Source organism: Barbus barbus (assembly GCF_936440315.1).
Source record: "Barbus barbus genome assembly, chromosome: 42".
Taxonomy (NCBI): domain Eukaryota; kingdom Metazoa; phylum Chordata; class Actinopteri; order Cypriniformes; family Cyprinidae; genus Barbus; species Barbus barbus.
The window spans coordinates 4,709,217-4,733,754 of NC_136720.1; the positions used below are offsets into that span (position 1 = coordinate 4,709,217).

General features: G+C 38.8%; 1 protein-coding gene across 1 annotated transcript; it reads left to right on the forward strand.

Moving 5' to 3' along the window:
- Positions 1 to 3,286: 3,286 nt before the first annotated feature.
- LOC306861462 (putative nuclease HARBI1) lies at positions 3,287 to 4,673 on the forward strand (the record flags this gene model as incomplete). Its single annotated transcript, XM_079403713.1, has 4 exons — positions 3,287 to 3,719; positions 3,888 to 4,003; positions 4,113 to 4,212; positions 4,300 to 4,673. The coding sequence occupies 4 exons, from the start codon at positions 3,287 to 3,289 to the stop codon at positions 4,671 to 4,673; spliced, it is 1,023 nt and encodes a 340-aa protein (XP_079259839.1).
- Positions 4,674 to 24,538: the final 19,865 nt, after the last annotated feature.

Consider the following 24,538-nt stretch of genomic DNA (forward strand, 5'->3'; position numbering starts at 1 on the left):
CCCTGAAGAGAGAGCGTTCATCCATATGCACCACGCTGTTTGGGACATCGTTGCAGAGCCATGTTTCAGTGAAGAACATAACATTACAGTCCATAAGCCATTTCTGTGTGAGGGTCCAGATCTTTAGTTCGTCCATCTTGTTCATCAGAGACCGTACATTGGCAAGGAAGATGCTGGGCAGAGCTGGTCGATGTGGGTTTAGCCTTAGCTTAGCACGCAGCCCTCCACGCTTTCCCCGTCTTTGTTTACGGTCCCGATGCCGAGCACTTCCGGTCGGTACGAGTGATCCGCTTGTCCGCGGTGATCTCAGTAGCTCCGGCGGGAGTTCGCTGAAGTCGAAAGGATGATCTAAAACTATGTTGAAACACTGTTTGTTGATGTCCAAAAGTGATTGTTTACTATAGCTGTAGTTCGCGTAACTGGATCGCGCAAACACGAGTGAAATAACCAGGTAAATTAACACTATTTTCCAAAATCTGGTAAGACGCTGAGCCTCGCGATGTGTTCGCGCCGCCATCTTGTCTCAGGTATCCAAACCACATCAATTGATCACTGGAGTTCCTCAGGGATCGGTTATTGGACACCTCCTCTTCTCCACGTACACTACATCGCTGGGTCCCATCATACATGCACATGGCTTCTCCTATCACTGCTATGCCGATGACACGCAGCTCTATCTCTCTTTTCAACCAGATGACCCAACGGTAGCTGCACGGATCTCAGGCTGCCTGGCGGACATCTCGGCATGGATGAAAGAACATCACCTACAGCTCAACCTGGCAAAGACGGAACTTCTAGTCTTCCCTGCCACTCCGACTCTACGGCATGACTTCACGATTCAGTTCGGCTCATCAATGATTACCCCATCAACTTCGGTCAGAAATCTTGGTGTAATCTTTGATGACCAGCTGACCTGCAAAGAGCACATTGCAAAGACTGCTCGTTCCTGCAGGTTTGCACTACACAACATCAGAAAGATCAGGCCCTTTCTGACAGAGCATGCTGCGCAACTTCTTGTCCAGGCCCTGGTTGTTTCTAGACTGGACTACTGCAATGCTCTTCTGGTTGGTCTGCCATCAAACGCAATCAAACCTCTACAAATGATTCAGAATGCAGCGGCACGACTGATCTTCAACGAGCCCAAAAGAGCGCATGTTACACCTCTCTTCATCTCCTTGCACTGGCTACCAGTGGCAGCTCGCATCCAGTTCAAGTCACTGATGCTTGCGTACAGATCTACCACAGGCTCTGCACCCTCCTACTTCCACTCACTATTACGAACCTACATCCCCTCCAGAAGTTTGAGATCTGCTAGTGAGCGACGCCTTGTGGTACCATCACAGAGAGGCTCAAAATCACTCTCCAGAACATTCTCGTTCACCATTCCTGGCTGGTGGAATAATCTTCCCACCCCTATCCGGAACGCCGGATCTCTGGCAACCTTCAAGCAACAACTGAAAACTCATCTCTTTCGGCAGTACTTGACTTCATCCTAAACTTATATAAAAAAAACTTTCCCTCTATCTTTCTCTCCACCTACTAGTTTGTACTTGTTTGAACAATGACTGAGACTTGGTGTTACGAGCACTTCCTCTGTCTGACTGCCTCTTCAAGATTAATCGCTTTTTGTATTCCCCAATTGTAAGTCGCTTTGGATAAAAGCGTCTGCCAAATGACTAAATGTAAATGTAAATGTGAATGTGATTTCGAAAGGGCTGAGGACCATACACCCATACTGCTCAATTGCTTTTAAAAGGCACAGGCTGAAGGGTTTGGGTTTGAAACAATCAGGCCCTGAATTCTCGTGTCTTGGCTACTGTAGATTTGACGATTGCCCAGTCACGGTTACAGTGACTGTACATAGTGAGAAGGACCTTAAACAGGGTGTCTACAGAGTTTAACAAGTCAAATTTAAGACTTTTTAAGACCTTTTTAATACCAACTTATATGACATTTAAGACCACCAAACCTGCGATGAAAATACACACACACAACACAAATCACAAAATATTAATTGCTGTAACAAATGCTATTTATTATTACAATATACAGTGAGCTTTTCACAGACAATATCCAAGAAATCAAAAATACAACAATTTCAGCAGCTGTTTAACTGCAAAGAAGCCACTGTACAGCATTAATTACTATTATTAACCAGCTCACAATAACAGGTGGATTTTTGTTCTGGATTGTATTTCTATTCTAAGTCTACTTTGTACATATATTTGACTTACAACAATGTGAATGAACAATTTTGATGTTGAACAGAAATTGTCTGAAAGGTAGGGAGGATAAAGATAATGGTTGACTGGATATTATACCATATGACATTATGGAATATGCCGGAGTTCTACCGATTTATTTCCTAGCTCCATCTCAACCTCTTTTAGTTCTGCTACCTTTTCTTTGAATCGCTTCCTCAGAATATTAGACTTAGTGAATAGCTGGGCCATGAGTGTACCTGATTTACCCTCAGCTTTCTCTGCCAGTGTGTCTGCTTCATTTTCAAGGCTGTTTGCCACCTCAGCTAGTACCATCTTCCTCTTTTTGAGCTGCTCAAGGAGGTCCTCTGCTGCTTTTCTCTTTGTGCATTGCTCTCCTGCTTTCTCTTTTCCTGATCCAGGTGTAGCCGATACTGAGATCTTGCAGAAGCTGCTGCTGCCAGGATCTCCTTTGTCAGAGGAACTTTTAGAACCCCCCCCACAGACAGAAACATAGTCACATATCATCCTCTGAGCAACAACTGTGTCCTCCACCTCCTTGTTAACAGAAAAGCCCCTCTCCACTGTTGTTTGGCCATGGGAGAGGAGCAGTAGTTTCTTGCAGAAAGTCCAGAGCTCAGGGTAGGATTAACAGAGGAGACCATGCAGGAAAACATCCAGCCTTGTCTTCATGGGTTGGAAAGACAATGACTCTGATTTTGCCTCCAGAGACAAGAGGTTTCCAAACTGCTGGACAATTATGTCACCTGTTGTAAAACAGATTAAAACAAAATAACACAATTAACACAATGAAAAAAAAATACTGAATCAGGGGCCTGTACCATGAAGCCGGATTAGGTGGCTAGCCAGCTATGTTTCAGCTTAGTTTCCGCCAACCCTGGGTTTTAGGTATGAAAGTAGCTCGGCTTTAATCGGTGTTCGTTGCCATGGTATGTTACGCTGCACGGCTAACCTGCAGGTTATGTTCTGGATTCGAGATCTCAGACTGAAGTTTGACCAATCAGCTGTGAGCAAAGAAACATATAGGTGACGTAACTAATTCCCAGCGTCTGTTCTCTGTTGCAATGGCTTCACCTTTTCTCCCAAATCCTGTGGACATCTCCGCGCAAATTGTTAGACGAGCACTTCGTAGAGAAAGAGTTTTTAGGGACAGACAAAATCCATTTGACTTTCCTGATGCTTACTTGTATGAAAGATACAGATTTTCCGCGGAAGGAATGTCTTATCTTTGTGAACTTCTTGAGCCGCACATAACAAATGAGACTCGTCGAAGCCATGCCCTTACTGTACCGCAAATGGTATGTATTGCGTTGTGGTTTTTTGCAAGTGGTACATACTTGTATGCGGTCGGGGATTCAGAGAATCTAGGGAAAAACACAGTCTGTCGAACCATTCGAAAGGTGGTCCTCGCTCTTCAGGGGTACATAAATAGCTTCATTGTGTTCCCTGGACATTTATCGACCATGTCCATAAAAGAGGGCTTTTATAAAATTGCCGGTAAGATATCTTGATAGGGTGACATCACATGAACAAATTTAACATTTCACACATTTTTTTTCTTCTTCAAAAAAGCATATTTCACACTTAGAAATCTATTATACAGTAGTCTGCAGTAGCTACCTGTTAAGAATGATTTTAAATATATATTTTTAATTCCTATGATAGGATTCCCTAGAGTCATAGGAGCAATAGACTGCACACATGTTGCAATCTCCACAGCTTTTGGAGAACATGAGGCAGATTATGTGAACAGAAAGTCCTTTCACAGCCTTAATGTTCAGGTAGGGCTACTATATAGCCTATGTGAAGTGATTTTTATTTGCATTGAGATCAATCTTTAAATAAATAGTAACTAACAGGACAATTATTTACTGTACATTTCATCTGCAGATGACTTGTGATCATGAATGCATGATCACAAGTTTGGATGCCAAATGGCCTGGCTCAGTGCATGACTCAGTGCATATTTTGTGTCAGCGCTTTGAGGAAGGCAAGTTCAATTTGGTACAGTACACTTTAAAGTTTTAATTTTAATAGCAAAACTTACACAATTTTCCCCTTTTCTGTTCTATGACAGGGCTTTTTGATGGCCTGTTGGTAGGAGATCGAGGTTATGTATGCCAGAGGTTTTTGCTAACCCCCTATCCTGACCCTCAGACAGACCCACAAAACCGCTTCGATGTGGCCCTCAGGAAAACCAGGGTCAAGATCGAGATGACCTTTGGCATTCTAAAGGCACGTTTCAACTGCCTTAAGCGCTTAAGAGTGTCACCAGAGCAGGCATCACAGATAGTCGCTGCATGTGCCATTCTGCATAATATAGCCACTATCAGAAAGGAGCGATTACCACCACAAAACCAGCTTCTCCCTGATGAAATTGACCCCATCACACTTGACCACCCAGCTGGCACAGCTGTCAGAGATGCAATCACAACACAATATTTTACTTAATAAAAGCACACTGACACTGCAGATATGTCTCAAACTGTTTTATTGGTCATCATGTGGCTAGGGGGAAAGAAAGAGAGCAAGAAAAATTACTTTAATAAACATTCATAGTGTTCATACTAAAGGGTTACTTGGTTAAAAAAAGTTCACATACTGAGATCTGTTTTTTCCAGCTGTTTGATCTCCAATTTAATTTTTTTTTAATTTGGAGCCTCCTCAGCTCACAGTCCAGCTCCTTCAGTGTGCAGTCTAGTTCGAGGCTCCTTTTGTACAGGGCCCTGACTGAGTCTGTTTCCACCTGAAACAATTCCACCACAAACAATCATTACACGTTTTCTGGAGGTTGATCAAATCACAAAAAGTGGCATGACTTTCTACAAACACAGGACTGACTGTAAATTATGTCAAGGGTTTAAAGCATTACCTTGTTCACATTCCTTCTGTAGCCAATTGAGGTAGAGGCCTCAGTTTCTGGGGCAGGTTGTGAAAAATCCTACAAAAGAGATGTGTAAGGGCCAGTCACTTAATTATGACATTCAAATGTGTGCCATAATAAAAAGCTCAGTGCATTCACCTCAGCAACGGTCTCAGAACACACAGACAGAGTGTCTTCATCGTTTGGTTCACCCTAATAAATAAAAGGCCAATGTAAAGCATAACTGTTATAAAGAAGGTTATGTTTGGTGTTCTGTCTGCTGCATACTGACCTCTGTGTGGGAGACTGTGTGCATGTGTGCTGGCTTCAACAGGGACACTGTATTTCCCTCTACTGCAGAACAGAGTCAGCCATATTTAACTTTTTTTTAAAACATTAGTAATGCATTGTACACACATACCCAGTGTCACTTGCTTAGAGGAGCCAGCACCAGGGTCAGACTGTACAGCACATGCAATCCCATCCATAATCGGCCGCCCCTTATTGTTGCTCAGAGCCAACTCCTCCGCCACAGTGTAATCTTGAGGAGGTGGCCCTCCCCCAGTTTTCCTCATTTCAAATTTTTTTCTGTTTGCTGCAAACAAGTGTTTGTGATTAAATGTTCAAAAAAATAATAAAAGGTTATGGTAAATACTCACCACTTTGAATTATATTTTTATATTTTGTCTTGATCTGCTGCCAAGAACGTTTGGAGTTGGGGTTGCATCTAAAAATCAATGAATATCAATCTTTCTTAGGATGTAATAGCCTATACATTCACATTTTACATACATCTACACACATATGCGATATATATATATCTCAACACGAATACATTTTCATTTTAGCATTTAATATATTTTTAATATGATTAGACTACATAAATGTACATTAATTGTTTAACCTACGCATTAACGCAATCAGCAATCTTCCTCCAAGATTGTTCTCTTGCTTTGGCAGCAGATACAGTGTTACTGCGTGCTTGAAAAATACTTCTATATTCTTCATATTTCTGAAGAATTATCTCTTGCTCCTCCGCTGAAAAGTATATAGCTCTCTCTCTATCCATATCGAACGCGATTGGTTGCTCAGTGTCGACGTCACTCTTTTATGTGCACGCGCGTGTGGATTAATCATAGCTTAAGGATCAAAGCCTGAGTTGACAGAGAAAGTTGATGATCAGCTTCATGGTACCAACAAAGCCGGATTGGACTGGTTTGGTTTTGTCGACTCAAAACTAATCCTGTAACCCTGAGTTTGTTCAGCCACCATCATGGTACAGGCCCCTGATAAACCTATCACTGCTAAATTGTGTGAAAACAAGCTTCAGATAAATGTGACCATGTACATTCCGCTATATTTCCGAAAAAAAATAAAAAAATGAAAAATACCAGCAGAGATGCCTCCTAGCAGCTGGTGGTCTTGCAGAAACCTATGAACAAGTCGCTTCATTCTTTCCTGGCACAAGTTAGGGTCTGAGAACATGTTTGTTGGGTCCAAACATGCCACCTGCCTCACAACAGTGTACTTCAGCGGGCTCTTATCTTGCATTTTCTGGATGATGCTAGTCAAACAGACCATGCAGTCCCTTCTAAACTCCAATACACTGAGCTCACCTACTCTGCTGCTACTCTGGAGTTCCTAACAGGAAGGGTTAAGAACAGACAGTGAGACTGACTAAATGTTTTATGCAATTCCTTTACCCTAACTGTTGTTTGATAATTACCACAATACCTTTATGACTGCTTCTGCTCCAATGCCAATGTCCACATTCTTTGGTTGTTTTCTTGCTTTTTTATCAGTTGTGTCCAGTCTGACCATCTGCAGTGCAGTGATGTCATTAAGGATTTCTTCCTTGATGAACCTCTTAAGCAGGCTCTGAGAACATATACATGTATTATACATACACTCACCTAAAAGATTATTAGGAACACCATACTAATACTGTGTTGACCCCCTTTCGCCTTCAGAACTGCCTTAATTCTACGTGGCATTGATTCAACAAGGTGCTGAAAGCATTCTTTAGAAATGTTGGCCCATATTGATAGGATAGCATCTAGCAGTTGATGGAGATTTGTGGGATGCACATCCAGGGCACGAAGCTCCCGTTCCACCACATCCCAATGATGCTCTATTGGTTGAGATCTGGTGACTGTGGGGGCCATTTTAGTACAGTGAACTCATTGTCATGTTCAAGAAACCAATTTGAAATGATTCGAGCTTTGTGACATGGTGCATTATCCTGCTGGAAGTAGCCATCAGAGGATGGGTACATGGTGGTCATAAAGGGATGGACATGGTCAGAAACAATGCTCAGGTAGGCCGTGGCATTTAAACGATGCCAAATTGACACTAAGGGGCCTAAAGTGTGCCAAGAAAACATCCCCCACACCATTACACCACCACCACCAGCCTGCACAGTGGTAACAAGGCATGATGGATCCATGTTCTCATTCTGTTTACGCCAAATTCTGACTCTACCATCTGAATGTCTCAACAGAAATTGAGACTCATCAGACCAGGCAACATTTTTCCAGTCTTCAACCGTCCAATTTTGGTGAGCTCGTGCAAATTGTAGCCTCTTTTTCCTATTTGTAGTGGAGATGAGTGGTACCCGGTGGGGTCTTCTGCTGTTGTAGCCCATCCGCCTCAAGGTTGTGCGTGTTGTGGCTTCACAAATGCTTTGCTGCATACCTCGGTTGTAACGAGTGGTTATTTCAGTCAAAGTTGCTCTTCTATCAGCTTGAATCAGTCGGCCCATTCTCCTCTGACCTCTAGCATCAACAAGGCATTTTCGCCCACAGGACTGCCGCATACTGGATGTTTTTCCCTTTTCCCACCATTCTTTGTAAACCCTAGAAATGGTTGTGCGTGAAAATCCCAGTAACTGAGCAGATTGTGAAATACTCAGACCGGCCCGTCTGGCACCAACAACCATGCCACGCTCAAAATTGCTTAAATCACCTTTCTTTCCCATTCTGACATTCAGTTTGGAGTTCAGGAGTTGTCTTGACCAGGACCACACCCCTAAATGCATTGAAGCAACTGCCATGCGATTGGTTGATTAGATAATTGCATTAATGAGAAATTGAACAGGTGTTCCTAATAATCCTTTAGGTGAGTGTACATACACACATACATATGAACTACAGTATGTATGTCAATGTAAATATCATGGCTTAATAATATTGAATTCAAATAGAAACATCATACATTACTTCCATGGCATGTTATTTATTGCCTTCATGAGCATGACCAGGTCTTTGCTAATGAATGGCAACACAGGCTCATCTGTCTGATATTTAGTCAGAAAGGTGGAGAAGGTCCTGGAGACAGCCATGAAGAAGTGAAACTTGGCCATTATGAAAGGATCATGCCGTGCCTCTGCAAGGGAGTCATAGGATGATGTTCTCGGATTTGGAAGCTTTTTCTTTGTTACTGCATCCACATACATCACGATCATTGGCCATACTGCAATAGCCCTATCGATGACTGGTAGGTTTTCCATCCAACGATGCCCACAAAATGGCAGGGGAAACACAGATGTCTTGGTCAGAGTGCAGAAATCCTCTCTTCTAGCAGGACTATTATGGAAGACTGTATGTAGTGCCCTGAGCACTTTCTCCATTTGCCATACACTAAAGCCACTTTTTATGGCATTATGGAGTGTGTGGAGACCACAGCTCCCGACCACAGTCAGCTGGGCACCTCCAAACGCCTCTGAATGTTCTTGCTGGAGAATTTCTAAAAACTTCCAGTTTACACTGGGTCCATCCATGGAGACAGATATCATGTCTCTCAGGTCAAGCTGCTGCACACACTCCTAGGAATTAAAAAAAATACACAGACATTAACCATACAACAGTCAACATCTCATTTCTGACACTTCAAAAAAATTAAGCAACATGAACCATTTTTATAACCAGACAACCAGGGCAGAGCCTGTATCTACAGAGAGTATAGGAGATACCTGACAAATTTGTATATTTTATTAAGATACTTCGGCAGGTGTACAACACCCAAGCTGAAATCGCCCACCCTTACAAAGCTGTATTCTAAAATGTATTCCACTCAGCTAGTAAACAGATTAACATTTACTGCCCTTGCCATAGTTGTTATTCCCTTGGCAAATCAGTAGATTACCTTCAAATGGGAAAGTAACAGTGCCAAAAATTTAGTATAGAACTTAAATACATAGTAAATCTATATACGTATTAACTAAATATATACAAATAAAGGTTTATTTATATATTTTTTTATAAATTATAATACATACATTATAATATAAAAATATCAATTATAACTGTGCTATATACTTGTTAACCTAAAGTTGTAAAAAGCTGAAAAGAGCTGAGGTAAAAGTTGAAATGTAACGTTAGCCTATGGAACACTGTGGCTTACGGACTAACTGTGAACTTATGTTACCCTACATTTTCTAAGATACACTCTAATAGGTTAAGTAAATAAATACATTATTTAAAAGAAAACTTACTTTGAAATGCTGAAGTAGGTCTTGTGCAGTTGCATGGCCCATAAACTGAGATCCAAAGAACCTCGACTGAACACGGTCATTCAACCAGTACCGCACATGCAGGTCCAGTTGCTTGTTTTTAGTTGTCTGGTTCAGGGTTTCGTCAAACATGATCACAAATGCACCACATCTATTGACCTCGGCGATAAGTTCTTTTTTTATATATGGCGCCAGTCCAAACTTAGCTACATATCTGGTTTTGTCTTTTCCACACGTGAATGTCTGCACAAGCCCAGAGTCTGGAAACATAGCTTTGAAAACCTCCTCAATCCCGTCATTTGACCTGAACGAGTGATGGCTTGTTACCGTCCTCAGCACCCAAATTACCTCAGCTCTTATTGTTGGCGTAGAGCCAAAAACTAAACATAGGTCAGATGATGGCGTTGTAGGCTGGGGATTCTCAACATCCGTGGTGACATCTTTGCTAATGGGAAGAGTGGAACAGAAACCTTTAATTGAACTCTTCTCGCGGGCTCTCGCATACTCCCGGTGCTTCCCGCTCTGCGTGTGCGATTCCACCGCTTTAATGCCCATTGTACCCAGTTTAAAACGCCTTCGACATACGGCGCAATTTGCCTCGTACACATTTTCAGCCACCGGCTTCAACCACCATGAGAATTCGTCATTCTCGAGCCATTTCTCATTGAACTTACATTTACCCATTACAGCTATTTCAGTTCGACCTGCTACCTTAATTCTCTCTGATGACGCAATAACTACTGCGGGGGGAAAAAAACTTCCGACTGAAGTATTTTTTTTTTTTTTGTGGTAAAGTCACCAAAAATATTTAAGACCTATCGAATCTGAATTTACGGCTTTTTAAGGCCTTTCATATGGAAAACTTTATTTAAGACATTTTAAGACTTTTTAAGGACCCGCGGCCACCCTGTTAAAGCTACAGTAGAGTTTCAGGGGGAACAGAGCATACATAATCGCACCGAATTAAAAAGGAGGCCTGTTCGAGCAAATGACAGAAATGCACTAGGCCGGGAATTACAAAAACAGCTCCCACAAGCCATGTTTCTAGACAAATTAACAGAAATACCCGAAGATGTAATGGAGTCCGGCAGTAGGGATGAGGCTCCGAGTCCCAGTGTCCTCAAAACAATATCATGGGAAGCACGTCAGAGAAGTCGGCAGCACAGCAATGAAATCCTTTGCCTTCAGATAATGCTGGAAAAGAAACAAAACAGTCCTGATGAGGTCCTCCAAAAGGTTACATCCAAAAGGGGTCCTACTGTGGTCACAGCAAAGCATTTAAATATATCAGGAGCGATGCCGGGAGGACATTGTATATCTAGATACAACTGGCAGCACCATGAGAAAAGAGAAAGACTCTCCACCTTTTTATGTATATGAGCTGGTGGTCAGGAATTCATCTCCATTACCTGTTGCCACATATCTGACTTGCGACCACACCACAGCCTCAGTTACATACTTTCTTGAGGCATTTCAAATTGATGTGACAAGGTTATTTGGAAAAAAAGGCATGCGGTCACCCATCATGGTCCTCTGCGATGGTTCAATGGTGTTAATGCAGGCAATATGCCTGTCATTTGCCAAAAGAAATTTAAAAGACACCATGAACCACTACTATGACATCGCAAGTGGAAAAGGACAACAGGAGGATTTTTGACATTCCCATTCTTCATAGATGCCTTAGCCATATTATGAAGAATGCCAAAGAAATGTGCAGAAAGTAGTAAGCAGAACATATTCTTGCAAACCCTTTTTAGCGTAGTGTTTGTGACATTCCTGTTTTAGTGAAAGTTGATAAATGTCTGAAGAAATTCATACAGATTCTATGTGATTAATTAACTTTTCAATTTTGAACCTAATTATTCTATTACATTCCACAGTGCACCGAGCCACTACCATCTGGCAATGCACGTATTTGGTGCCTTCACAACTGCAAGCACTTTGGAAGAACTTGACGACTTGGTTCAAAGTGCTACAGTTGTGTTCTCAAGTCCATGCAGTGGGGCCAATGTGGACAAACACTTCAAAAACCTACAGTCATGGCTGCAGAAAATAGGGACACCATTGGATGTGACTACGAAGACCAAAGGTGACGCTGAAGACTTGAAGGTAAATGTAAAATCTAGTTTTATATTGTAATGCAAAAAGATTTGAAGGAATACTGGAATATTACTATCAAGTTAAAGTATGGTAGCATTTATTAGTCCTGTTCCCCATGTACATACTATGCACTTCCTATAGTAATTACAGTACCTGAGTAATAACTTGGTACTAACACTGAACCTACCCTTTAACCTGTAGTTACCTTATATTACAGTACTTTTTTAGATATGTACAGTGTAAGTACATGTGAGTGCATCAAGAAAATGTTCTTAGATAAATGCCTGAGAGTAACTCATATACAATGTGCTTGTGACATAACATTTGTGAAATTACTACTATTTTACAGAAAACATGTACACAACAAAATTGTCAAAATTTTGGACAAAATCTACACTACATCAACAACACATGGAACAAAGTATATGTCCAATCATACTTGTGTGTTCCTGCCCACTCCGAGAGAGTTTTCAGAAGAAAGGTTTGAATTTTTGAATAAATATGTAATTGAAGATGTGCTTCCATCAATACCTTACTTTATGCAGACACACAGAGTGGACCAGGAAAAATGGAAGGAAGGACAGCAGAAAAAGCGGGGAGATATGTAACACCAATCCGTAAGCCATTCCTTTTCAAGACATCTAGCAAGAAGGTACACTGTAATGTAATGCAGTCATGCCTGCTACAGAACAGTACCCAGACAGCACACGTACGTCTGGCCGACGTCGGCCCAATATCGAAACGTCGGCCTCACTACCTGAAACATCTAAAAATCATCGGCCAGGAGTAGGCTGGTATAATTCGGTCAGTGCTCTGTTTCTCAGCTCTGCAATCGTCGGCCCCGAGTCGGTTCCCGACCGCAGGCCGATACCGCGCTAATCTGTTTGCGCGCGAGCCCAGTTATTGGTTTCTTAGCAACCCGCAGAGAGAAGAGACTCATCCCGGCGACATCTGGGGCTTTCAGGTAAGATTTCACTTCAGCTAAATGACAAAAAAATACCATTTTGTTAATTCTGTGACACTTAAAAGGTACTAGTAAGGCACTCGGTGTGCTACAGCACAGGTGAAGAGACTGTGCCTCATTTCCATCTAACTTGTTTAGCTAACGGTCACGCTAGCGATTTTTAAAATGAATGTTAACACCTTAATGCGTTTCCAGCAGTTTCTCTGAGGGGAAATATTAAAGCGGATTATTATAGAGAAGTCCTAACTGCTTTTTCGCCGTGTTTCTCTCTCTTTTACAGGCTGCCAGGAAGAACCCGTCTCTATACGGTGAGCTATTGTTGCTGTTGCTTTTTGAACTCCAAATTGAGTTTTAAATTCATTATTGAACAAGACTGTAATTTATTAATGTAATGTTTTAATGTTAGATGTTTGCGTGAATGCTGTGTGTGCGTTGAGCTCTGCGCGAGCGGGGAGCAGAGCTGCCATGGAAACGGGGCATCAACACAACCAGCAAGCAGTAAACTTCGTCTCTCGCTGCGGGTTTCACTGTTTTCAGGTAAATTTAGTCCCTAACATCACACAAATATTACATACAAACGTTCCTGACACGTTTCTTACTTCTTATTGACATGTTTCAATTAAATATTTATTTTATAGAAATGGTTTAGTGTCTTCGAAAAAGTCCGTTAGCGTCTTAGCAGTTTTCAGGTAACCTTAGGCTAACGTTAACTCTGTAGACTGAGCTCTTGTTTATGAAACTCTGGGCTTTTAATCAAATATTTGTGTATGAGATGTTGATAGCTCTGTAAAGGTTTTGCTGGTGATTTGTCAATATGTTATTGGAAAAGGCTTCTTTACTGAATCAATGACGTCACTTACATGGAGAGTGTAATCACTGAAAACAAGTTTTGATATTTCATGGTAAACAAATATTAATAAAAATTGTTCTGTGATTTCAGGAGGACAGAAAGAAACTACAGAACAGAAGGAAAGCGCCAATATTTAAACATTTCTGAAGGGAGCTACGGACTTAGAAATACAGGTGAACTAAAGAAGGTTGTTATTATAATTGTTATATATTATTCTTTCTTTTATTTGCATTTGACCTCCATTCTAGCTTGTTTCCTTCTAATAAACCTGAATCTGCAAACTAAATATTGTTGTCTCTGTGACAGATTGCTTGTTTTGTTGGTTCTTCAGTGGTGATGGCCTGCTGCAGAGTTGGAGTGAACCGACTGTCAGACAGTGGCGTACCGTGGGGTTTCAGTCAGGGCCTTCAGTAAGCAACTGTAAACTACATGCACACATCTTACACATCTCTGTTACAGCTAACACAGCCATATGCATAATGCACATATTATGCCTCACACAGGCTCTCAACAACAATGACGGCTGATCAACAATTTCAACAGTAGGCTAGATTAGTGTGGGTTAAATGCAGAGTAAATTTCCCTACATCATGGTCAGTAAAAGTAATCCGCCAATACACAGTTCACTATGCACATTTACGTCACTCTAAAATGATGACGCGCCCAAAGCAGCAAAACTGTTCAAATGCTGGACATCCACAGACTACACCACAGTATTATCAACGCACCACGTACACCTCCATAACAATGTGCATGATACAATACTCCTCAAATAATAAAGCATTCACCTGTCACTTGTATATAAAGTCCCTGGGTCTATCATCCCATGTCCCTTTACTCAGATTAAAAAATAAACACGCCAACAAAATAACTTGTGCTTGGTGCTAGCTGTTAGCCACTCATAGTTGCAATCTTTGAAATGGCGCATAAAAACTTTGCTGGCCTTTGCAAATTCAGTTTGGGTGTTGGTCTTCCTTTCTCAGTTATTCTCTTGATAGAGCTGATTTTTCAGCATCATTACTCCAGTCTTCAGTGTCACATGAACCTTCAGAAATATCATTCTAATATACTGATTTGCTTCTGAAGAAATATTTCTGATTATTATCAGTGTTGAAAACAGCTGTGCTGCTTCATTTTTTCAGGATTCTATGATGAATAAAGTTTTAAAACAGTACAGTGTTTATTTGAAACCAATGTTTGCTCTAACGTTTGATAATTGATAAGACTGATAATAATCAGAAATGTTTCTTTAGCAGCAAATCAGCATATCAGTTTGATTTCTGAAGGATCGTGTGACACTGAAGACTGGAACAATACAAATTAGCTTAGATCACAGAAATAAATTACATTTCACCATATATTCACATAGAAATCTGTTGTTAAATTATAATAATATTTCACAATATTACTATTTTTACTTCATTTTGATCAAATAAATGCAGCCTTTGTGAGCAGAGGAGAATTCTTTCAAAGACATATAAAAATCTTACTGTCCTCAAACATTTAAGAGTAGTGTAGATTACAAATATGATGTTCCACCCACTTAAACGATACTGTGTGGCATGTGTAGTCCATTCTAAAGAGACCGCCTGTTCCTCAAATAATGAGGACAAAATAATACATTTACTAAGGGATCACATGAAACACTTCAACAATAAATTGATTTTTGAGAGCATTAGTGGCAGTGTGCTGATTTTTGTTTACTGATAGAGGAAGTGTTTCATGTGATTGAGCACCTGCCTAATGTTTTTGGATGATCACATATTACACCTTCTTGTGATTAAATTAGATTTATAGCAAAATAAGCACAAATAGGGGCAGCAGCAGCTGTGGTGCTTGGTCTGTAGTGAGGTCACATAATTCTGATACCAAGGATTTATCAAAGTCCACTAAAGGAAGTAGAGCTTTTTGGTATTTTACATTGAAATAGCCTTCCTGATAATATTTGGGGCTCGGACACACTCTTTTAGTTTAAATTAGATTAAAATACATATTTTAGCCAAGTATTCACACAACACATCTAATAACCTTGCACTCCAGTTATACGTGATGAAATAAATAATCTTTTGTCTGAAATAATATGAACAGCAGCTATGCTAAACTTTCTTCTTTTGATTTCCTGTTTCTATCTCAGGATGCCCATCCCAAGATTATTAGAGATTACAGCAGCTCCAGACTGAATCCAAACTCACTTGTACAGACTTCAGATGATACCAACGCTCACAAAGACTTCAGATGACAGCAACTGTACATGGGCACACACAACATTGGACACACAAAACAAATACTATCCTTATATTGTCTATAAGGGTAAGTTTGACTATTTTCAGCCCACTTTGTATTATTGCAACGTCTCTAATATCTGTAAATAAACCATATTTACTCTTTCTCTGAGTTATGTGTATCTATATGTACTATTTTATTTGCAAGCAGCACTCCACAGGATGACGCTAAATGAAATGACGAGTTTTGACAAAATGACAAACTCTTTTTGCAGCATCTAAATGAAAAAATGCTATTTTGCATCATTTTTGCTGGCAAATACACTGGGTATCTCAGAGAAAGAATGAACATTGTTCTTTTACATATATTACCAACATTGTAACAAAATGGACTGAAAATTGTTGAACTTACCCTTTAATAATGTTTAACTGAACACAAAAATAGAGACTTTAGTAAGATTTTATCAGAAAATATTTTAGAATTTTTATCATGCAATTTAAAACATTTTAACTGCTTAATAATTGTTTTTATTGTGTGTTTATGTAACTGTTGTATTATTGTAACTCATGAAGATAGCCTTCGATGCTGACAGCACTGAACACATGACTTGTTTTATGAACTACTGTCATATGGACATTATTTTGTTGCCAGAAGATGGTCTTCCCAGTGAGTCTCAGTCACCTCTGGCTGATTAAAGGATGTTTTTAAATTGTAACCTTGAAATATGCATATTCTGTAAACCTACTTTGAAATGATAAGTATTGTGAAAAGTGCTCTACTAATACAATATTTAACCATGATTTTACTATAGTAAAACTGGAGTTTTTTTTTAAACCATGGTTTTGATGCCATATTCTACTATAGTAATATTGCAGTAAAACTGTGGTAACTATGACTATAGTAACCATAGTTTTTGAAATCATGGTAAATGTTGTAACTATGGTTTTACTGCAAATGCTGTAGTAACGGTTATTTTGTACTTACTATGGTTTTACTGCAACAGTCATAGCTAAACCATGGTTACTGCAGTACAACTATGGTTGATTTTGAGTTTACTATGGTTTTACTGCAAATGCTGTGGTAAAATAATGGTTCTGTTTCAAAAGACTACAAATAATCGTGAATTATCCGCTTTTGATCAAAGCATCTGATAAATGTAAATGTATTTGTATATGTAATGTGTTAAATGAAAATATTAATAAAGTTGCAACTGTTCTTGAGAGTGGTGTGTATTGTTTTATTATAAACCAGCGGCAGCAAAACGCGGGTGAACCGCGCCCACGCAGAGCGGCAGGTATTTACAGCTGCATCGTCCCAACATCGGCCGGAAGGCATTTCCGATCAGGGGCCGATGTCGCGGCGATGTATTCCCGATTAGCAAACGCTCCCTGAGCGACATCGTGCCGATGGAATTTTATACATCGGGTCGACGTCGGCCCGACGTATGTGTGCTATTAGGGTAATGGGCTTACTCTTAACATAATATAACATTTTTATTTCTAATACAGCCAAGGGAACTGCAGACAATCCAAAATATATAACTTTTTGTAAGTAATAGTTAATTATGAGAATTGGAACTTAAACTAATGTGTGTCCATTTTTGTTAATGGTACTGTTAATGTCTTGACACAGGTTACACACATTGTTATTGTTATTTCCATGAATATCTCTGTGTGTTGTTAGTACAAAACAACTGAAATTACTGCAATTTTGCAGTATGCTGTCACAAATCACTGGGGGCGAGTTGAAAAGAGAAGGTTCTATTGACAAAACTTAAAATAGAAAATAAACTATGACTTGAACTTTACTACACTTGAACACGAACAGAAACATACAACTGCTCAAACAGCGGTAACAACATCAAAGCTAGATAAGTGACAATGGGAATACAAGGGCTATATACACAAAGACTAATAACTAACCAGGAACACCTGTGCACAATAAAACAATGAGAACATGGAAAATAACATATGACAACAACAACCAATCAGCACAAGGCAGGATAACAAGAGGAGCAAGGGAAGCAGATGACAAGCAGGAAACGTGACTGTAAATTACAAAATAATATAAATAAATGAAAAAAACATGAAACATGAACTAAACCCAAACCAATGTGACATGTTGTAAAGTTGTTCAATTAAACAAGGGCCTGGACGTGAAATGAACCGTAAAGAGCTTATGTTCATGTTTCCAATTTATTTCTATTCATACTTATATTTTAGTGTTTGATGAGACCAGTAACTGTTCAATGTGCTCCATGGCAAAGCCTATTGGCTCTCGGCATTGGGTTACAAAATGGATAGGTTTTTTTTTTTTCACATGTGAAAGTAGAATTGGAAAGTGAAAAACGGTAGCAATATTACACTGTGGCATTTCGAAGATATTTCCATCTTCTTACTTTCCAGATCCAATGTGATAGCTGTGACAGGTGGTACCATGAGGAGTGCCTGGGCATGACTAAACATCAGCTTCAGCAGGCCAGAGCTAGCAACTGGAACTGCGTTTTGTGCTGTTAATGTCATAGACTTTCTGTTATTTAATTGTTAGTTTCCTTTTCTTCGACATTGTATTCATTCGTTTTCCCTTCATTCCTTAGTTTTCATGGGCACTCGTAGGATTTGTTTAGTTCTTTCAGCTGTCATTAATTACCCTAATTTCACACTATATTTAAGATTGTTTTCATCTCTCATTTGTTCAGTAGTGTTTGTGTTTCAGTTGTATGCTGTCTTGAGTTTTAGCTTCTTGTTTAAATAAACCATAAACAATTGTTTTTTATTACCTGCCTTCGTATTCATCTTTGGATATGGTGTGACACTTTAATCCATTTGTTTTGAATATACAGATTTGATCAGATCTTATATCTCTTTTTATTTAAACTATTTAGTTTTTCCTTTTAAATTAGTCTTGATAATTCTGGTCTGTGTCCCTGTTCAAAAACTTTAGGAACATTCGATATGAAACCCAAAGTGGGGCTAGATAGGAAAAGAGTTTGTAAATGAAAATGTCATGAAATATTTTTACATTTGAACACGTGAGATGAAATTGCTCTGTGTAAACTGTGAATTTCATATTATGGGTTTATTAATGTATACACAGGGCTTTTATTTTGTACTGCAACATCAGACTTGCCTGATCTTTGGTGAGTGACAACCTGAGAAGGTCTACTATCGATCTGAAGTGAAACTAGTCTGTGGTAACAGGGACTTTCCTTTTTAGAGCCAAGCAAAACAGGTTGGATATGAGATTTTGGGGGGCTTTTATTTTGTAATGCAACATCAGTTATTTTATCTTCATAATTATTAGGCTGTTACTTAACACTTTTAGACAATTTCATTTTATAAGGCCTATTTTAACTAATTTTTTTTTAGATTATTATAATAATATTACAGACAGTTAACCTGATATTACTTTATTAATTAGTATAGTTAATTTTCTTAATATATTTTACCCTTACTCTTATTTCCCTGTTCTTGTTTGTATGTATAAGCAGTAAAAAAAATAAAAAGAATTGGCTGAGTGAATGCAGGCGAAAGACCGGCGGAAGATCGCCATAATGCACTATATTGCACGCACAGCAAAACAGCGCGGCGGCTAGATTGACCATGCATTTCGGAGTGACAGCTGGCTTGACCGCAGTGTGTATTTCCCTGCATTCAGATCATGCTGAAGCTTGGTGCTGACGCGCCGTCATAGTGATAACAGCCAGTCACATACTTTTCTGGTGCTGCATGAATAGATCTGCACTAAGATATTTGCAAGGCGATCTGATTGGCTGACTCCTGTGTTGGCGCTTGAAAAGTTGGAAAGTTTTCAACTTCTGCCACATGGACGCCAGTAAAGCGACGCCAGGGACCCACAATTCAGTTCGGCAACGCCTGACGCCACTCCATTCAAAGTAAAGGAGAGGCGTTGACACCGATGCCCAGTGTGAATGTGAATATTTTTTTTTATTATTGTTAATGTTCTCTTATGTTCAACAACTTAAAGCTTTAAAATTATTCACTTTAAGGGGTCTAAAATAAAGAAAAGAGACAATTTTTTGTTACTCCAGCACTTTATTATACTGAATGTCCTGTGGGTTTTTTTGTACTTGAGTGCAATACATTTTGGTTGAAAAAAATGAGAATCGTGTAAGAGAATCGTGATCTCAATTCCCATGGAGAAAAATCGTGATTCACATTTTGGCAAGAATTGTACAGCCCTAGTTAAGGCCTGTTTTTATCATTCATCAACTGGAAAAAAAAATCATTCTGAAAGTGATTCCAATGATATTGATTCTGTGTTTATCATTGTAGCTGCGGTGTGGACTCTTCTATTCTTTAATATTGAGAAAGATTTTTAGAACTTTATCTTTATCGTTACCTTTAAAGTTATTGTTCTTGGTGTGAACAGGCCTTTAGTTTACTCAAAAATTAAGATTTTGTCATTTATTCACTCATATGTTGTTCCAAACCTGTATCGGTTTCTTATGATGTTTTATTAACAAGGTTCGGGAGGAGCACGATCTGATAATCAACTAATTTGGCACAGGTGCAACTCGTTTAGCTAACCATCCTAACTAGCGCAATACGTGTATATATATATATATATATATATATATATATATATATATATATATATATATATATATATATATATATATATATATATATATATATATATATATATATATATATATATGCAGCCTAACTTGATTCAGTGTTGGTCTGCTATCTGGGAATGGTTTTCTGTTGTAATATACTTTAAAATATAATGTATTTCTGTGATGCAAGGCTGAATTTTGATCATCATTGCTCCAGTCTTTAATGCCACATGACTCTTCAGACATTCTAATATGCTTATTTATTATCAATTTTGAAAACAGTTGTGCTGCTTAATATTTTATTATTATTATTACCTGTGATTATTTTTTTTCAGGAGTCTTTGATGAATAGACAGTTTTAAAAAATAATATTTATTTAAAATATAAATCCTTTTTAACAATACATTACCATTCAAAAGTTTGGGGTCAGCATCTTTTCTCTTTTTTTGTAATAAATTAATACTTTTACAAGGATGTGCTCAATAAAAAGTAGTAATAAAGACTTATATTGTTAGAAATTATTTATTTTGAATAAACACTGTTCATAAGTTTTATTCATCAATAAATCCTGAAACAAGCATCACAGATTCCCCCCAAAATATCCAAAAATGTTTTTAAAATGTGTATTAATTTGCATATATGTGAGCCTAAGATCAAACAAAATGTTTATATTTATGTTTGTATATGATACAATTTTATAAATTTCCAAATAGTTCCCATAAATTCCCAAAATTTCCCGGTAAATTTCAAACTTGGAATGTTTCCAAAATTCCCCAGACAAAGTCCCCTTTGCAACCCTAGTCATGCATCACATCAAGTCCAGTCTCCCAAACACGCTGGACCCATTCCAGTTTGCATACCACCCAAACCGTTCTATGGACGATGCAATGTCCTCCACTCTCCACCTGGCTCTTACTCACCTGGAACTGAAAGACTTTTTATGTTAGAATGCTGTTCATCGACTTCAGCTCAGCATTCAACACAGTCACTCAGCAGCTTCTCAACAAACTAAACTTGCTGGGCCTTACCTTATCACTCTGTAATTAGATCCTGAACTTTTTAACCAGAAGATTTCAGTCAGTTCGTGTTGGTCACAACACCTCCTGTACTACCACACTAAACACAGGTGCCCCACAGAGCTTTGTGCTCAGCCCTCTGCTCTTCTCGCTGCTGACTCACAACTGCACTGCCAAGTTCAGCTCCAACCACATCAAGTTTTCTGATTACAAAACTGTGGTATAGGCCTCATCAAAAACAACGATGAAACACTACAGAGAGAAAGTGGCACAGCTGGCCGAATGGTGTGGTGCTAACAACCTGGCCCTCAATGTGAGGAAGACAAAGGAGGTTGTGAAGGACTTAATGAAGAAAACTCTGTTGAACACCCCTCCACTAACCATCGACAGCTCGGTCTTGGAAAGAGTCAGCAGCACTACATTCCTGGGAGTGCACATTATAGAGGACCTCACCAGGGGCCGATTGCACCAGCTGTGCTTAAGTTACAACGTAACCTAGTTGCGACGTAAAAAGACACTAAGTTACAACTTACACACTACTAAATATTTTGGCGTTGCACCAGTAAACTTAGTTTAAACGTAACTCTACGTTCCAACTAAATATTTAGGGAAGCCTCTGCCCATGAATAACGGTCGAAAAGAGATGGCAGCCAGATTAGATCACATCGATGAGCTCGTGATCGATAATGAAGAACCGCATTTTCGTAGATGAATTTTACGAGACAGACATCCTGCTTTGGATATTTATGATGATGTCGACATATATGCTCGTTTGCGCTTTAAAAGAGAGGGAATACTGCACATAACAGACTTGATAGCGTCTGATATTCAACACGAAACAGACCTAAACTGTGCTCTCTCCCCCAGCCTACAAGTGTGCGTCACTTTACGCTATTACGCAACAGGATCGATGCAGAATTTAGTAGGCGACAGCATCCAGATTCACAAGTCTACAATATGTAGAGTGATCCGCAGGGTGTCACTTGCCCTGTGTCGCCATATGAAAAATTACATATGCATGCCAAGCATTAACGGACAAAATACAAACAGACAAAAATTCCATGCCATTGTCGGTTTCCCTGATGTCATTGGCTGCATGATGGTACACAGATCAAGATAAAAGCACCCACAGTTTATGAGAATGCTTTTGTTAATAGGAAGGGCTTTCATTCCCTAAACACCCAAGTCATCCGTGACCCAAATTTGTTTTTTAAACTGTGTCGTTAGATGGCCTGGTTCAAAGCACTACAGCTTTATCCTGAGGTGATCAAACATCTATGACAAATTTGATTCTGGCGAGTATAGTGGCATTCTGCTAGGATATTCTGCATACCCTCTTAAAAAGTGGCTGATAAAAAGTGGCAAAGATGACAGGAGCATGCATTGTTTTGCATAATTTGGCCATGCTGTGGAAGATGCCAGTTGATGATCTGGGGGGTGAAGAGATTGAGGAGGTGCATTTGTTTTCTTTGCACACAAAAAGTATTCTTGTAGTATCGTAAAATTACAGTTGAACCACTGATGTCACATGGAATATTTTATTGATATTCTTGGTACCTTTCTTTGGCTTGATCGTGGTAGTACCCTATAGCTGCCTGTGGAAGGTCAGAAAGCTCTCAGATTTCAAAAATATCTTAATTTGTGTTCTGAAGGTGAATGAAGGTCTTACGGGTTTGGAATGACATGAGGGTGAGTAATTAATGACAGAATTTTCATTTTTGAGTGAACTATCCCTTTAAGTCATTGAAACTAATTCTTAATTCATGGCCTCAGGGCCAATCTTTCATTTCCCCCCACATGTCATGTCCAGGGCTCTGTACAAATAATCTCAACATCCCTTACCTAGTTACATTTGGGATCCTTTTATTTTAAAAGGTGATCATTTTGATTGCAAACATGGTGCTTGTTTTTGTATTTTATATATCACAATCACAATGAAACTGTTCAGGTGAAGCTGGTGTTTGAGTAGTATTTGCACATCCTATCGTGCTCGTGACTATATGCCACTGCAATAGGTGCATCCTTTATTAAGTTTAAAGATTAATTGATTATTTCATCAATCACGGGAGAAATCAAAAATCACATTTACATTGTGGGTCTTAATGTGAGGAGGATCCCACATGTGTGCTGCTGCTACATGAGTTCAGGAGAAGAAACACTAATCTTAGATCAATTTCTGATGATACATTTACTATTGAGCTTGATAGAAGATGTAAAAGTCACAACTAATATTTTCTTTAGTGCACTACTTACAGTAACGAAGTAAAGCTACTTTGTTACTGACCACCACTGAGCAACACAAACGATTAATATCAAATACTTAAGTACATTTGTCAAGTATCTGTACTTTACTGAAGTTTAATGTTACTCAAAATAATTGTTTTGTTTAGGCTACTTCTGTTTTATTTTATATATCTATTGCTTTTAATAAAACCTTTATTAATGTCACTAGATAAAGTATCTTAGTTACATTCTGTAATTCATTTCACAGTTTTATACATAATTCTTTAAACGAGTTCTATTGATTTAAACACTTTAAATGATAAAGCACTCTCCTTTTCTTCAGCCGAATTACAGACGCAGTCTTATGACGTCACATCACCAGATCAAAATAAAAGTCTTGTAGAAAACAAATATAATTTAAATAAGAAGGTATAGGATTAGTTGAAGGGATGAATTGTAGAGCTATCAAAAGCCCAAACGTATCAGCAAAGTTGATGATAAACTACAGCATTTGTGATATTCCCAATCAATGATTAAAGTTCAGTATCTTGGTCTTCAAATCACAGTATTGGAAAGAACTTCTGGATAGTTCAAATTCATAAATAATTTGTAGATCAAAATTTAAAATGGCCTTGTAGAGAGATTTAACCAAATAAAGATGGAATTTGATTTATTGCCTTTATGTTCCGGAAGAGAAACATTGACATAAGGATTAGTTTAATTTAGCATTACATTTCTCGAGATTATTTTCATTAGAATTTGCAGTATGTAATTTGTCCTGTAAAATGTAAAATGTGATTATTATATGAAGTAGTTAGCTTTTAAGCTCTCATTTTCATTATTGCAATTTCATGAAAAACTGAATCTCTAGAAGTACATCCATGAGAAAAACTAAATAGTATGTTGTACTAGTGTTATAATTGTAGTAAAGTTAAAAGTTTTGAGAACAAATACCAACAATATCCAGTTACGCCTGCAGGAAACT